This window comes from Chionomys nivalis, chromosome 18 (genome assembly GCF_950005125.1).
Source record: "Chionomys nivalis chromosome 18, mChiNiv1.1, whole genome shotgun sequence".
Classification (NCBI taxonomy): Eukaryota; Metazoa; Chordata; class Mammalia; order Rodentia; family Cricetidae; genus Chionomys; species Chionomys nivalis.
In genome coordinates this window covers 52,080,506-52,095,704 of record NC_080103.1, presented here as the reverse complement: position 1 = coordinate 52,095,704, position 15,199 = coordinate 52,080,506, and the positions used below count along the sequence as shown (strand labels likewise).

The 15,199-nt window shown below is 43.0% G+C and overlaps 1 protein-coding gene across 2 annotated transcripts in view; it reads left to right on the top strand.

The window, feature by feature from the left end:
• The window catches only part of Hs2st1 (heparan sulfate 2-O-sulfotransferase 1), a 117,652-nt gene that overhangs the window by 89,441 nt on the left and 13,012 nt on the right, over nucleotides 1-15,199 (top strand). For both annotated transcript variants that reach the window (XM_057793951.1, XM_057793950.1), the window contains exons 3-4: nucleotides 5,884-5,969; nucleotides 13,438-13,576. In XM_057793951.1, the coding sequence (XP_057649934.1) occupies nucleotides 5,884-5,969; nucleotides 13,438-13,576 (225 nt within the window). The remainder of the gene's footprint in view (nucleotides 1-5,883; nucleotides 5,970-13,437; nucleotides 13,577-15,199) is intronic.

Genomic DNA, 15,199 nt, shown 5'->3' with positions numbered 1-15,199 from the left:
TAAAAGGAAGAATCTGTAAAATGCACTGGGTGACTCAGCCAGGCCCTGTGGGCAGCATGCCCTGGCGTGGACTGCTAGAAGAAAACAAACGGGGAGAACCAGCGTGTGGTGCGGGAGTGAGAGGGCGGAAAATGATAAGTGGGGAGCAGGGACCAGGTGGGTGGAGGAAAAGTGGAGGTGGAAATGGGGAAGCATTTGGAAACCAGAGGCTAAATATTAAACATGGCTAAAGGAAAAGCGGTTCGACAGATACTTTCAAAGGGAAGCCATCCAAGCTGCCCTTTTCTAATGGCTTACAGCATCTCCATGAGACAGCTTTGGGGAGGGGTTGAAAGTGACCCGTGTAAAGGGCACTCCCCGTGCTCCAGCTGTGTTCCAGAGGAGAGAGTGGGAAGCACCACTTCGCCCTGGTCCTAGTTGGGATGTCTGTTGCTGTGAAGAGATTCATGACTGCTCTTATAAAGAAAGCATTTAATGGGGGGCTGACTTAGAGTTTCAGAGGTTCAATCCATCACCATCATGGTAGGGAAGGTGGCAGTTGGGGGGGATGGTGGTGAGCAGGCAGACTTGGTGCTGGAGAACTCTACATCTTGATCCAAAAGCAGCAGGAAGTGAACTGTCTCTACAGTGACACACTTCCTCCAACAAGACCACACCTACTCCAATAAAGCCACACCTCCCATTAGTGCTGCTCCCTTTGGGAGCCATTTTCTTCCAAACCACATACCCTTCCTGGGCTCCAAAGGCTTGTAGCCATATCATAATGCAAAAATGCGTTCAGTCCAACTTCCAAGGTCCCCATCGTCTATAACATTCTCATACTATTTAACAGTTTGTATGCTCTTGTAAAGTCAAAATCAAAAAGCAGACCACATACTTCCAATATATAATGATACAGGATATACATTACCATTCCAAAATGTAGAGGAGAGAGTGCAGTGAGAAAATACTGGACCAAAGCAAGACCAAAAACCAGCTGGGCACACTCCAAACTCTGCATCTCCATGTCCGATGTCAAAGTGCTCTTCAGATCTCCAACCCTTTTCAGCTTTGTTGACTGCAGCACCCTTCCTTTTCTTGGACACGTTCCACTCCCTGTTAGCAGCTCTCCTCGGTATCCCACAGCTCTGGCATTTTCGACGACTTGGGTTCTTCAAGGCAATCCAGGCTTCAACTTCACTGCTTTATACAATAGCTTCTCTGGGCCCCTAATCAGGAAAAGCCCTGACACATGCCTGGCTTTAGTGGTTTTCCGTAGTTGCAAAGGCAAATTCCATAATCCCTTTCTTCTGTCCTTAATGTCAGAATCACGTGGCCAAAGACACCAAGTTCTGCTGATTGCTGGGGCTGGAACATAACCCCTTGTTCAGTTGCTTCTACACGAGCTTTCTGTTTTCCATGGTTGCCTTCTCTGCCTAGGCTTGGCTGTTCTGGAACTCACTCTGTAGACGTGGCTGTCCTGAACTCAGAGCTCTGCCTGCCTCTACCTTCTGAGTGCAGAAGACTTTTATTTGTTCTGGCAGTAAAGGCATTCATCACTACACCTGGCTCTTAAACCTTTTCTTAAATTCCTTTTTACGTGTTGGAAACATAGCTGGGTGGGATCTTGCCCTGAGGTCACTACTCCCTTTATTACATTTCTTAATCTGTTTTCTCCTTGAGCAGAGAATTTAGCTCCATTTGACTTCCTGGTGCTCCTTTTCTCCTTAGATTTTACATTTCGTATTTTACCTTTCTCAGCTTGCTCCTTTTCATTATAAGTCTTCATTTGAGTCACCACTGATAGCCAGATTTCCTCTGCCAACAGAATTAATCCAAGTCACTTCACCTTAGCCCCAGGCAGACTTCTGACAAGGGCAAAAGGCAGCCACTTTCTTCACCAAAATATCACAAGAACAATCTTTAGGCAACATACTGAAATTCTTCTCATTTGAAACCTCTTGAGCCAGCGCCCCCCTCCCCAGTTCAAGATAATGTGGTTTTCGCTGTTCCTTTAAAAGTAAAGACTACAGGATTCCATTGTTCTTTTCTACCTCTAAAACTCTGATTCACTAATAAGTTCAGGATTGGATATAGCATAACATTCATGCCTTTTCTCTACGCCTGCCTCTAACAGACCGGAAGTACTTTAATCTGAACTGTGTGTGAAATGCGTGCTTCTAGTGGACTTAAAGCCCTCACTGGAGAGGTAGGGGTTACAGAGAATGAGTACAAAGTAGGCAGGGTTCACTGCTTCTGCCCCCCCTCTTTGTTTTATGTACTCTAGTAGCTTGTGTGATTACCAGAACACCTGCTGGATTTCAGAGTATTGTTTTGTAACAGTGTGAGGATAACCTTGCCCAAGAGTTTCTGTAGCCCTCAGGCCTTCTTGTTAACACCACAAAACAAGCCTCACGTTAACAAAGTTAAGAGCTGGTTCCTAAGCCCATCCCTTCTGAAAGACTGTTCTTCACTGTGGTCGGGGGTGAGCAACAGCACCTCCTGAAGGTTTATTAGAAATGCAGAATTCCAGACACTACTTCAGGACTGCTGCATTGGGATCTATCTCCACAGCAATTCTGGGTGGCTTGGTTTGCATTTTCAAGCTTGAGAAAACTAACAGCCATCTAACCCAACCTCCTGATTCACTAATAAGAAAACACAGGTGGGACAAGTCATTTATCCTCAGAATGCCTCAGGTTCATAGTGACCATCCTAGGAATGTCTGGGGGTAAGAGAAGACGCCTGGAGTGTACGTCTGACTCCTGTTTCTGCGAGTCTCTTACACGTTCTACTCCATATTTGTGTGCTTTGGTTCTCTCTGACATCTGCCTTCTCCAGCAGCATTTCCTTAGAATTTCATCATTCCCTCCTAAACCACCACGTTCACGTTAAATCTCAGTTTGGAAAACATCTGAGTTTCTGAGCATGTCTTACGCTGTGGAAAAATGACCTCCTTTCTCCCTTCGCCGTCCTCCTCTTCCTCTTCCTTTCCTTCCTCCTCTTTTTTTTTTTTTTTAAATGAGTGTTTTGCCTGCATGTATGTTCGTGTACCATGTGCATGACTGGTGACTGTAGAGGCCAGAAGAGAGCATCCGATCTCCTGGAACTGGAAGTACAGGTGGTTGTGAGCTGCCATGTGGATGCTGAGAATCCAGCCAGGTTCCCCTTTCTCTGGAAGAGTAGCCAGTACTCTTAACCACTGAGCCATCTCTCCAGTCCCTCTTTATTTTTGGTAGAAATACTTGATTTACATAGGACCCAACATAATTAGTATTACAAGCACATTTCATGTTGTGCATGATTTTGGATTATCTATTTTTCACTTGCCATTTTATATTTTTATTCTACTTGGTGCTGAATTTAAAGAATGAATAGGAAAGAGCACAGCACCTCATACACATACATGTATGTATGTGGCTCTTAATGTTACTACCATTTGCCTCAGTGTATCAGTTAATAATGTGTCCCTTAAGCCTAAAACTGCCCCAGGACCTTGTTTTATCCCGTGGACATTTCCCGACTTGTGGGCTGCACCTGTGGTGTTCTTCCTAACGTCCCATCAGGCCTCCTGGAGAGAGCACTCACCCTCCCTCCGGGCAGTAATGTCAGAAGCCCAAGGGCAGATGCTGTAGGACAGGGTCGTGTAACTCGGGTCTGATGTAGACGAAAGGCTGACAGTGTTAGCAGTGTGGACGCTGGTCTTCTGGGACTGGTGTCGCAGCCTGCCATCCCTGCAGTGGAGAGCAGTGGCTTTGACGTGAGTATCTCCTCTCCAGAAGGGAGTCCTGACCAGTTCTGGCCTGTTGTGCAGACTAACTGCCTTTGAGAAATTGTGGAGCTGCTGGCACTCAAAGTCTTTAACCAGTTGTTTTCTCAATTCTTTAAAAATGATTAAGTGCACTTATACAATTTTTCGTGTTAACTTTTTGTGTACTTCCAATTCTAGTAAATTAAGAAGTGTTTAGGGACTGGGGAGTTGCTCAGCAGTTAAGAGTGTATAGTGCTCTTGCACAGGCCCTGAGTTCAGTTCCCAGTACCCACCTCAAGCACTCACAACAGTACAAGAGATACAGCTCTCTCGTGGATTCGGTGGTCACCTGCTGCCATGCTCACATGGTACGGATGCATGCAGTGACTCATACATGCATCATTTTTAAAGTTAAAAGGACATTTTAGTTATTTGGATATGTTAAATGTTTTAATTTGAACTAGTTTATAAGTCCAGTCTTTAAAATCTGCTTATAATCATCATCTTTAATCATTTTTGTAGTCATATTTTAATTTGTTGAAGCATAGAAATATCTTTGTTATAATCACTTTTTGAATAATGTATCATAAAAGACAATATTTAATATATGGAATGAGCATGATATGGTGAAACACAAATAAAACCCCTTGGGAAGTGGTAGCAGACATATCAAGAATTCAAAGTCATCCTTGGATACATGATGAGCTTTGTGCTCACCTTGGTTTCATGAGATACTTTTTTAAATTTACACACACACACACACACACACACACACACTGAATTTCTTACATTGAAATGTTGCTTGCAAACTTCAGTGTATATTGTTGATGGGATATTGTTGATACTTTTACGTTAACTTGATATAGGGTAGGCTCATTGGGAACAACACCCCCATGATTGACCTGTAGGCAAGTCTGGGGGTGTGGGTGCATTTACTTGATTCATGATGATGTGTGCAGGCCTACGCCATTGTGGGCAGCACCACACCTGGGCAGGTGGTCCTAGGGTGTCTAAGAAAGCAAACTGAGCAAATCAGAAGGACCAAGTCAGTAAGCAGCACTCTTCATGGCCTCTGTATCAGTTCCTGCTGTGCTGAGTTCCTGCACTGACTTCCTTTGATGATGGACTGTAATGTGGAAATGTCTGTGAAATAAACCCTTTCCTCCCTAAGATGTTTATGATTGTGCTGCTTTATATTACAGCAGTGGAAACCCTAATTAAGACAGCCAGGGTTCTCTAGAGGAACAGAATCAGCAGAATGAACACACACACACACACACACACACACACACACACACATATTATGTATATGCATGTATAGTAAAGTGGATCATGCTGGGGTGGATCATTGGTTAGGGGTGCTTGCTCCTCTTTATAAAACCTGAGTTTGTTTTCCAGCACCCAGATGGAGCAGGTCATATCACCTACACTGTAGCTCCGTGAAACCCAACACCCTCTTATGGCTTCAGTACACATGTGCACAGAAACACATAGATACAGGCCCATCCAACCATATCAACTATCAAAGAGAGCAAGTATTAGAATGTCTTATGTGATGCTGCTCAGGTAGTTCAGCAATGTCTGTCTAAACACTGGAGTAGCTGACCCTGTAACTGTTGAGTCCACGAGGAGTTCCAGCTTGGCCCTGAGGGCATTCATCTTCAGCCTGAAGAATCTGGGTTCTGACATCTGCAAAAGAGGGCAGCAGCTACAGTAGCTACAGGCAGTTATAGTAGCTGCAGTGGTACAGGCAGCTGCAGGGTAAAAGAGGTACAAAGGCAGAAAGGCAAATACAGCCTTCTTCCCATCCTCCTCCCGTCTGGGTGCCAACCAAGGGTGCTGCCTATATCTAGTATGGATCTTCCCATCGCAGATAAGCTGGCCAAGAGAATCCCTTACAGCTGTCAAGTTGGCATCCATGAATTACCCCTGCACCTCCTGCCACCCTGTGTAAATGCACTCCACTGTTCCTGGGTGTGGTAAATTAGTACATACTGATTTCACTATCTGCCTTTACTTCAAACGTGTCTTCCAGCTCTGTAATTGTCCAAGTTCTGGGACTTGATCCTGCTCCTGAGTGGGCGGTGTTTTGCTGCTCTCAGATGCCGTTTCCTTCACGTTGCAGCGAGGTAATGATATGTCCTCTCTTTTAGGTACGCTTTGTAAAGAATATTACCACCTGGAACGAGATGAAGCCAGGGTTTTATCATGGACACATTTCTTATTTGGATTTTGCAAAGTAAGTAGCATCCAAAATGATGTACTAAAGAATGCTTTATATGTCATCAGCATAAAACTGAATAACTTCATTAAAGTGTTAGGATTTGGGTTTTAAAAAAAAGAATGTACTGACACACCTCTTTTAGACCTGTAATTTAAATATTCCTTCCAGTGCTTTACTGCCCTCTAGTGTTCATAAATTGACACTTCTCATGCTAATTAAGGAATTCATGTTCTGTTAAGTTACGGGATATGGAGCAGTTTCTCATATACAACTGAAGCCGACTACTCCGGGAGCACACAGGTTCTAGCCTAGTCAGTCACCACAGCTCTCCAGGTCACTGACCGAGAAAACAAAGAAACTCTCACTCAGTTTTGGTACCACAATGAGCTGCTGTTGGGGGAGACGTCTTAAAAATTAAGAATTTTATTTTATGTTTGAACGTGATTGTATAAGTCAGGGGTAATTTTCTCTTAATAGAATAGCTCAAAAGACTATAGACTACAAACAATGCTCAAGCACTCCGTGGCCCCCTTGAGAGCCCGCGCATCATTAAGGACTAATCAGAAAATTGGTTAAAAGGACTCGTCTAAACATAGCATCTGTTTGAATGTTCTCAGTGGAGCACGTGGTTCTGCTCCAGCAAACCTCACATCAAACACTCAGCTCATAATACTCTGTTAACTTCAGGAACACCAGGAAATGGCTTACTAACTTGAGGCATGTTCCTGGGTTTTAAACTAGAGCTTGTGTCTTACAGGAATAATGTTTATCAACTGTCAACTTTAAGAGCCATTCTGTGTAAATTTTAAAATGAAAGACGTATCTCAATCTCCTTTTTTAAGGCTGAGAAGGAAAAAGAACAAAAAGGTGTATCCCTGGGTTAGATAATAGAAAATCTTAACTTCTCTGGAAATTATATAATTAAAGAATTGCCCAAATATTACATACATAAAGTGATATATTCCTGACTCCCCTCATAGTTCCTAAGATTCTTCAATAAAATTATAAACTTTCAAGTTAAATTCATACTTTTCTATAAATAATTCATGTTGCAATATTGAAAGTATTTTATAGGCAGCTTTAAAATAAACTAAAATTTTTCTCTGCAGAGGCACTGAACCAGTTTCATAAACTTTATTCATATGCATATTTCCCCTGAAGGCTGCATTATCCTTCAATGAGTGTTTGTTACCCTTTCACCTAAATGATTTGTTTTTTTCTCTACATGACCTGGTTTCTAATACTGTAGGTTTTCATTATTAAAATTATATATTTAGTGTTTTTGCTTTGGGCACAGTCTTGTACATAGAGCTCTGGTTTGCTGAGATACTTGAAGTATATAAGGCTTTTTAAAGAATGGTCTTATTAAATATTGACAGCAACTCTGGGTTTAAATATATTCATATTGGCTTATGTTGTTGAAAAAAGTAATATGTTGTGAAAATTTTAATAAACAACATTTTAAACAAATAGCTAAACAGTCAATTAGAGGAAACTCTTTGATGTATCTTAATGTAATAGTCCAGAAATTCTATAGATGTGGTTATCCCTTAGCTTGATAGTCATAGACTCTGTGACTAAGTAGGGAAGAAATAAACATCACTTGCTGATTTTAATACTTTATTCTTCAAAACACTGAGCTTAGAATGCTGGCAAATGCTGTAGTTTTAGTTACCTGGGAGGTACAGGTACAGGAGGATTATATGTTTGAAACCAGCCCAGACAACTTAGCGAGATCCTGTCTCACATCTTAAAATGAGAGTCTAGGAAGATGACCCTGTAGGTAAAATTGTGAGGACCCAAGTGTGAATCCCTAGAGCTTTGGAGAAACCAGGCTTGTAGCACAAGTGTTCATATTGGGGGGGGGGGGGGGCTGTGGAGTCCCTGGAAATCCAGCAGCCAGCTAGCCTGCAGCAGCCGCAGGGAAACCCTGACTCAAAGGAAATGAAAAGGAGGATTGACATCCGTGATTGTCCTCTGACAACCACCATACATATGACACATGCACCCATGTTCACACACACAGCTCATTTTACAGAACAAACAAATGGATAATTCTTAATGTTTAAAAACAAATTTATTATGTGGTTCTGTAGGAGAATGCTGTCTAGTTATGGTGGGAAACCTGGGTTCATTCAGTCCCTGTTAACCACAACAACAAAGGCACCATGGGGTGAAGAGATGGTTTAAGCCAGTGGTTCTCAACCTTCCTAATGCTGCAACCCTTTAATACATTTCCTCATGTTGTGGGGACCCCCAACCATACAGTTATTTTTGTTGGTACTTCGTAACTGTAATCTTGCCACAGTTGTGAATTGTAATGTAAATATCTGTGTTTTCCAATGGTCTTAGGTAACTCTGGTGATAGGCTCATTCAACCCCCCAAAGGGGTCACGACCTACAGGTTGAGAACAGCTGGTTAAGTGGTTCAGAGTACTAGCTGCTCTTCCAGAGAACCTGGATTTGCCTTCTAGCATCCATATGGTAGCTCATGACCATCACTCCAGTTCTAAGGGATCCGATGCACAGGCATGGTGCACAGACATCCATTCAGCAAAACACCATACACATAAAATAATAAGGCCTCAAAGTAGGATAAAGATGCAAAAACTGGCTCCTATGTTCTTGGCTGGAATCGTCCTCTGCTTGGTGGAGTTCCATAAGTTACTTGCTGTTAGAGGAATAATGGTTAGTTCTTGGTGGAAATGTTTTCAGTTTTTCAGTTTATTTACCAGATAATAAAAGACTGAAGCATAATTGAGTTTTCTGAGAACCCAGGGAAAATGTGGGGAAATAGGTGAAAAATCCTTTCTAGTTGAGACTGATTCGTAAGGAGTGCACCTTCTATCTAAAAACCTCTCAAGTCGAGCATTGGCTTTGCGATTTTTCTGCAGTTTTAGGATAGAAAAAATAAATGTTTCTTATCTAGCAGTTGATTTCTTGTTCTATTTTCCACCCTTTGTCTTAACCCCTTTTGATTTTTTAAATTACTTTACCTAGTCCTACTTTTCCTGTAAGTGCTCAGTTGCTGTTTGTTTTCTTAATGAGGAACAGTTTTCAAATAGTTTAGATATGACAAATTAATGCCATTGACTTCGATATTTTCTATTTTAAAATTATATAGGTTGGACATTTTCAAGATGCCAGTGTGAATATCAAATTGAATAAGCTTCAGTGCTTGACTAATGAGGTCATTGACATCCCCTTTCTTTCTAGAGTGAAGAGTTTGTTCCTGAAAACTGAAAATACTCATAACCATTCTATTTAAATGTATGTTGTTCATTTATCAGTAGCATTTATTGACTGGGAGTCATCCCAACAGACGAATGTCCTTGATGCCACAGTGTCATCAGTGAGACCAACAGATGCCAACAGGTCTTTCACTTCTTTGGAACTAAACCAAGGAGATCTGCCACTAGTATGAAACACATAAATATTTACAGCCAGACTTATGCAGATTTAATGGCTGGTGTAGTTGACATGTTCTTTGGGTTACCACCCAGCTCCCAAATAAAGACACAGAGACTTATTAATTATGAGTGCTTGACCTTAGCTTAGGCTTGTCCCGCTAGCTCTTTTAACTTAACCTGTTTCTATTCGTCTGCGTCTTGCCTTGGGCCTTTTACCTTTATTTCATTCTGTGTGTCCTACTTTCCCGCTTCCTCTGTGTCTGTCTGGCACTTGTTATCTCCTTTTCTTTCTCCTTGAACCTAAATTCTTCTTTCTACTTATTCTCCCTGCCCACAGGCCCCACCTATAACTCCTTCCTCACTATTGGTTCAGCTTTTTATTAGACCAGTCCGGTGCCTTAAGGAGGCAGGGTAAAACAGCAACACATCTTTACTTAATCAAATAAGTGCAATATATCTTTACATAGTTAAACAAATATTCTGCAACACAAACAAATGTAACACATCTTTACATAGTTAAGCAAATAATTCTGCAACATAAACAAATGCAACACATTTGCATAGTTGAACAAACATTCTGCAACAGGCTGGCAAGATAGCTCAGCGGCTTAAGGCACATCACCAAAACTGATGACCTGAGTTTGACCCCTGGGAACCACCTACATGATAAAGGAGAGAAGCTTCTCCAGCAAACTATTCTCTGGTCTAAACACACAGGCACAGGGCTCATGCACACACACAACAACAATAATAATTTTTTTTTTAAGTTGGTGCTTTAAAAAGATGGAAAGTATGTTACAGAACTCAAACTATAGTATTTCCCAAAGACTGTCACCCCTCTTCCCAGTTTCTTCGTCCCTCCTTTAGACTTTGACCAGTAGATTAGGTTCCTTGCAAATGCCTGGCATATGCCCTTGCTCTTCAGACAATTTCTGGTTACTCTACCTAGGCTATGTGAATGTAATTGTAAGGAAGTAATTCTAGTGTTTGTTGCTTTTGTGCACCACATATGCTGACATGACGTAGATTTCTAAAGTATCTGTTAACAAGCCTGCTGGTGGGTAGCTAGATGTAGACATGGGCGTGTTCTGAAATACTCGTCTGCAGACGCCTGCCAAGTGTATGCCTCTTTTCACCAGTCAGTCGTTCATTCTCCTTGAACAGGAGCAGGTTTCCTGCCCTTCACCCAGGTCTTCCTAAGGAACAACTGTGTTAAGTCTTCAACTACTGAACTTGGTTTTCTCCCAGTAGGTTATAAGGTTGGCAAAGTTAAACCAACAGACCTTGTTAGCTTTGTTTCTTACCCAGCTGTGGAGTGTAGACCAGGTGCCTTTTTTTATCATGCCCGTTTTCTGTTCTGCTCCCCTGCTTCCAGCCCTTTATGTCTCCATAGCTCTTCTGCAGTTACAAGTAAGAACTCATTTCTGTTTTCAGAATGAGCCCACAGATTATCTCATTAAAATTGTGCTTCACACATAATGAGTGCCACCCGGTGTCCACAGACAGCTGTACGCTAGGTGTGGCAAAGGTTTGTACAGTGTCGTACTGTTTGCTGCCCTGCTGGTCCATGTGTCCTAGACTAGGGAAACAAGGGAAAGTGCAGACATTCTGAGAGGTGCTGGGAAGCACTGAGGGCCTGACTCACAGTGGGGCAGCAGCTGATGGAAAGTATGGCAGTTTCCCGGGGAACCCCCAGCCTAAGGGATGCTGTCGGTGCCATACATTTTCCCCTCCTTGTAGCTTCTATCGCTTATCTCTAAGCTGAAATGGTATGTGAACTTTACAGTGCCTTCCTGCCAAGCGCGCTCTCATACAAAGCAGTGTAAGTGGTTAGTGCCCGCAGTCTGTCCACCCTAATTAATACCTCGCGCCTCTGTGCTCTCTGGGCCCTCGGCACTGGTGATGAAGTTCCAGACAGAAGGAAACCAGCTGCAGCCTCTTTGTAGCCTGTATTGAGTGCATCATCAGGTGCTTGCTATGTTTGCAACATCGCATTTTCCTCTTTAAACCTTGCTGATTTATGGATCCTTAGAAAACTCATACAGCGGGGGATTAGTAAGACAAGCTCAGAGTTGATTTTACCTGAGCCTAATAGCATGTGGGTACCGCAGGTGTCAGATGAAAGCAGATAGCTTTGTATGCAGTGGGTGTTGGGGACACAAGAATGTGTCACATCTCTTCATCCTGAAACAGCCACTTGCCTTTGAAAGATGACTCATTGCACTTCTCTACTGAAACCCTCCAGTGGCCCTCACCCATGTCTCCTGGAAATGGGTGATTAGACTCATCTGCAGGGCCATGTGCTTGACTCCCCGAAGCTTGTGGCCTCTCTGCTCCCATCTTCCTTCACTCTCCTTCTTCATGCTGCAGCCTTCTTCCTGTGTCTCCAACATTGGCACTAGAACCTTCAAGACCTTCAGCCTCTGAGATTCCCTCTTCCAGAATGCTTTCTCCCACATATCTGGATGTGTCCCGTTTGTATGTAACATCAGTGTGACTTGGTGGGACGTGACCTATGTGTCACCTGCCCTGGCATTTTTTTCATTTCCCTGACGTACTAGTCTCTGCACATTAGCATCTGAGCTCACCAATATGTACTGTTCTCTGCCCCTCAGTAAAATGTTAGCTCTAGAAAAACAAGGTTTTCTCTTTCCTTTTCTTCTGTTCCTCCCTGCACACTGCTGGATCTGTATAATCTAGATTACTGCCTGGCATACATTTGGTATACACACACACACAAAAAAAAAAAAGAAATATGGAGAGAGGTGTTGGAGGAGAAAAAAAACAAGACTAGCATTGTAGATCAGGATGATTGGTGTGGTTTTTGAGGTGTGGTCAGGCCTGCCTGTAATTGGAAGCTTCTGCCTTGAGTAGAATTGAAGAAAACAAAAAATAAGGTGACACCTAAGCTATAAAAGGACCAGCGTAAGATAATCAAGGAGGTGAGATGAGGCTGTCACCATTGTTACTTTTGAGGTGCTAGGAGTGCATCATGGGGCCCTGAACAGGCTAGTCAAGCTGCACCTCAAATCCCAGAAGCTTAGTTTTGACTTCAGCTATTAGTGAAGTTTATTTCAGGTTCTGAAGAGCTGGCGAGCTAGCAAATGATGTGCTAGGAGAACCAGTCAAGAATTGGTATTTGAGGTAGACCAGTTAGACACAAGAAAACCAACTAGAGCATCACTGTCAGTTGTTGGGAAGAAGATGAGCTGGATACTGGAGAGGTCATTTCCCCTCTCCCATTCCGCAGCGTAAGACTGTTGCCTGGCAATGTGTCCCAAGGTGTGTGTCTCATAGACTGTTTGTCTAGTTCTAGGTAGACTCTAAATGTAGTGTTGATGTTGCTGTTTCAGCTAATCAATGTGTTGACCTGTGTGTACTGCAGAGGTTACAAGATAGAGCAGATGGAATACAGTTTTCATAAGAAGGCTGGGGCCAGGTACTCTGGTAATCTGGGTATAGTGCATGTATCTTCAGGCATAGGATACCTGTCATTTCCACAGATGACATGGTAGAAACATCACCCTGATAGGCCCGTATAGATGAGGCCCAGCTAACATTTGACTGGCACTTGTGAGTTCTTAAGGCTGCATGGGGTTGGCATTGTCAAGGTGTGACCGGTGATGGGCTGAGGCACGTGTTCGTGTCTGAGTGCCACACTGATCAGCTCCAACGGTCAAAATGGCCAGTTCGTGCCTAGGATCTGATCTCAGGGCCTCACTGTGCAGTCCTCTAATCACAGGCTGTGTGGCTGCTTAAACTCCTCAGAAAGCAGAGTCCTCATAGGCAGGGTCTGCCAGAGCCACACCTCCAGGGTCCCTCAGACAGATTGCCTCCTTACTCCTTGAAGGCATAGGTGGGTATTCTCCATCATTTCTTGAATTGTTTCTTGTTTACTTTGTGGCATCCTAGATATGAAATATTCCCCAGTTTTCACATACTCAATTTCATTTTAATTAATTCATTTTATTACTTCCATATACCATCAGTACTTCAGACTTCTGTATATAATTGCAGGGCACACCTGCAATAATGAAAATGCTGACCTCATCACTGGAATTCTGCTGTTTCAGATTCGGTGTGAAGAAGAAGCCCATTTATATTAATGTCATCAGGGACCCTATCGAGAGGCTAGTTTCCTACTATTACTTTCTGAGGTTTGGCGATGATTACAGACCAGGATTAAGGAGACGGAAACAAGGAGACAAAAAGGTAATGTGCTTGCTGTTGCTCCTAAGCGCCCTCCTTGTCCAGTGTTTGCGTTTTGCAGGGAGCTCAGGACTGCAGAGAAGCAGTGGTGAAGTGTAACATGGATAATTCTGTGGCTGTGAACTGTCTCAGCATACATGTTGTTTTATTACAGCCCTGCTGTATTAGTTTCTGTTCTTGCCGCTGTGTCATGGTTTATTTCAGTGCATGGTTTGAAGCTGCCCATGGTTTGAAGATGCTCATCGGGGCGGAAGACTTGGTAGTGGGAGGGAGAGGCAGCTCTACTCAGCATGTGAGCACACACACACATATTCAATTATACATCTCTGGAAATGCCTCTAAGTTAAGTTGACAATCAATATTAACCATTATACTTACTGACAGTTTTCTAGGGGATCATTGTCGATGAATCTATTTTTGTATGTATTTTGTTTCTTTGTCTTAATGATGGTGTCTTAGGGTTTTTGTTGCTGTAAAGAGACACCATGACCACAACAAATCTTTTTTTTTTTAATTTATTTTTTTATACAGTATTCTTCCTTGTAGGCCAGAAGAGGGCACTAGATCTCATTATAGGTGGTTGTGAGCCACCACGTGGTTGCTGGGAATTGAACTCAGGACCTCTGGAAGAGCAGTCAGTGCTCTTAACCGCTGAGCCATCTCTCCAGCCCCACGACAAATCTTATAAAGAAAAACGTTTAATTGGAGTGGCAGCTTACAGTTTCAGAGGTTCAGTCCATTATCATGTGATGGGGAGCATGGCGGCATGCAGACAGACATGGTACTGCCACAGGAAGTCGACTGAGACACTGGGTGGTATCCCAAGCATAGAAAACCTCAATTCCTGTCTCCACAGGACACATTTTCTCCAACAAGGCATACCCACTCCATCAAAGCCACACCCTTCTAATTGTGCCACTCCCTAGGAGATTAAGGGGGCCAGTTACATTAAGACTACGCAGATGGCGGTCTACATTTGCTTGTATCATCCGTTTGTGAAGACTGTTCTGCTCAGCCAGCTTTAAGCAAGGAGAGAGTGATGGGTGAAGCAGGTGTGACTGTCTATAGCATGTCCTCTGGTGTCGTCAGAGTCAGGTTCTCAGAACCACGCTGATCTGTGCCTTTTTAGTGGAACACCTTTCTAGGTTCCGTGCTCACACATCCCCTGAGGTAAGGGAAGGGCAGAGAGATGGCTTAGCCAGTGAAGGTGCCTGCTGCTGTTCCTCACAACCTGAGCTCAGTTTCTGGGCTCCACATGGTAGAAGGACAGAACTGGTCTCTCACTGTGCGTGCATACACACACACAAACACACCCTTAATATCACCACAAATAATAAATAAATGTAAATTTATTTAATTACCTAAGGCTTAGGATACACAATTTAATATGATCTTATACCTGTCTGCCTCTGTAGTCTAGTTACCCATTATGCCCAGCCCAGTGTTTCAGCCACGTGAAATGCATGTGCCCGTGGAACTCATTATTGCTTCATACATTTTACACATGTGTTGTCCCTCATGCTTAGAGTGCTTTTTCTTCTCTTTAAAAAGCTTTTTTTTTTTTTTTACATTTAAGATCGAACATTGTCATTACCTCTGCCATGGATTTGCCTCTGATGTTCCCAG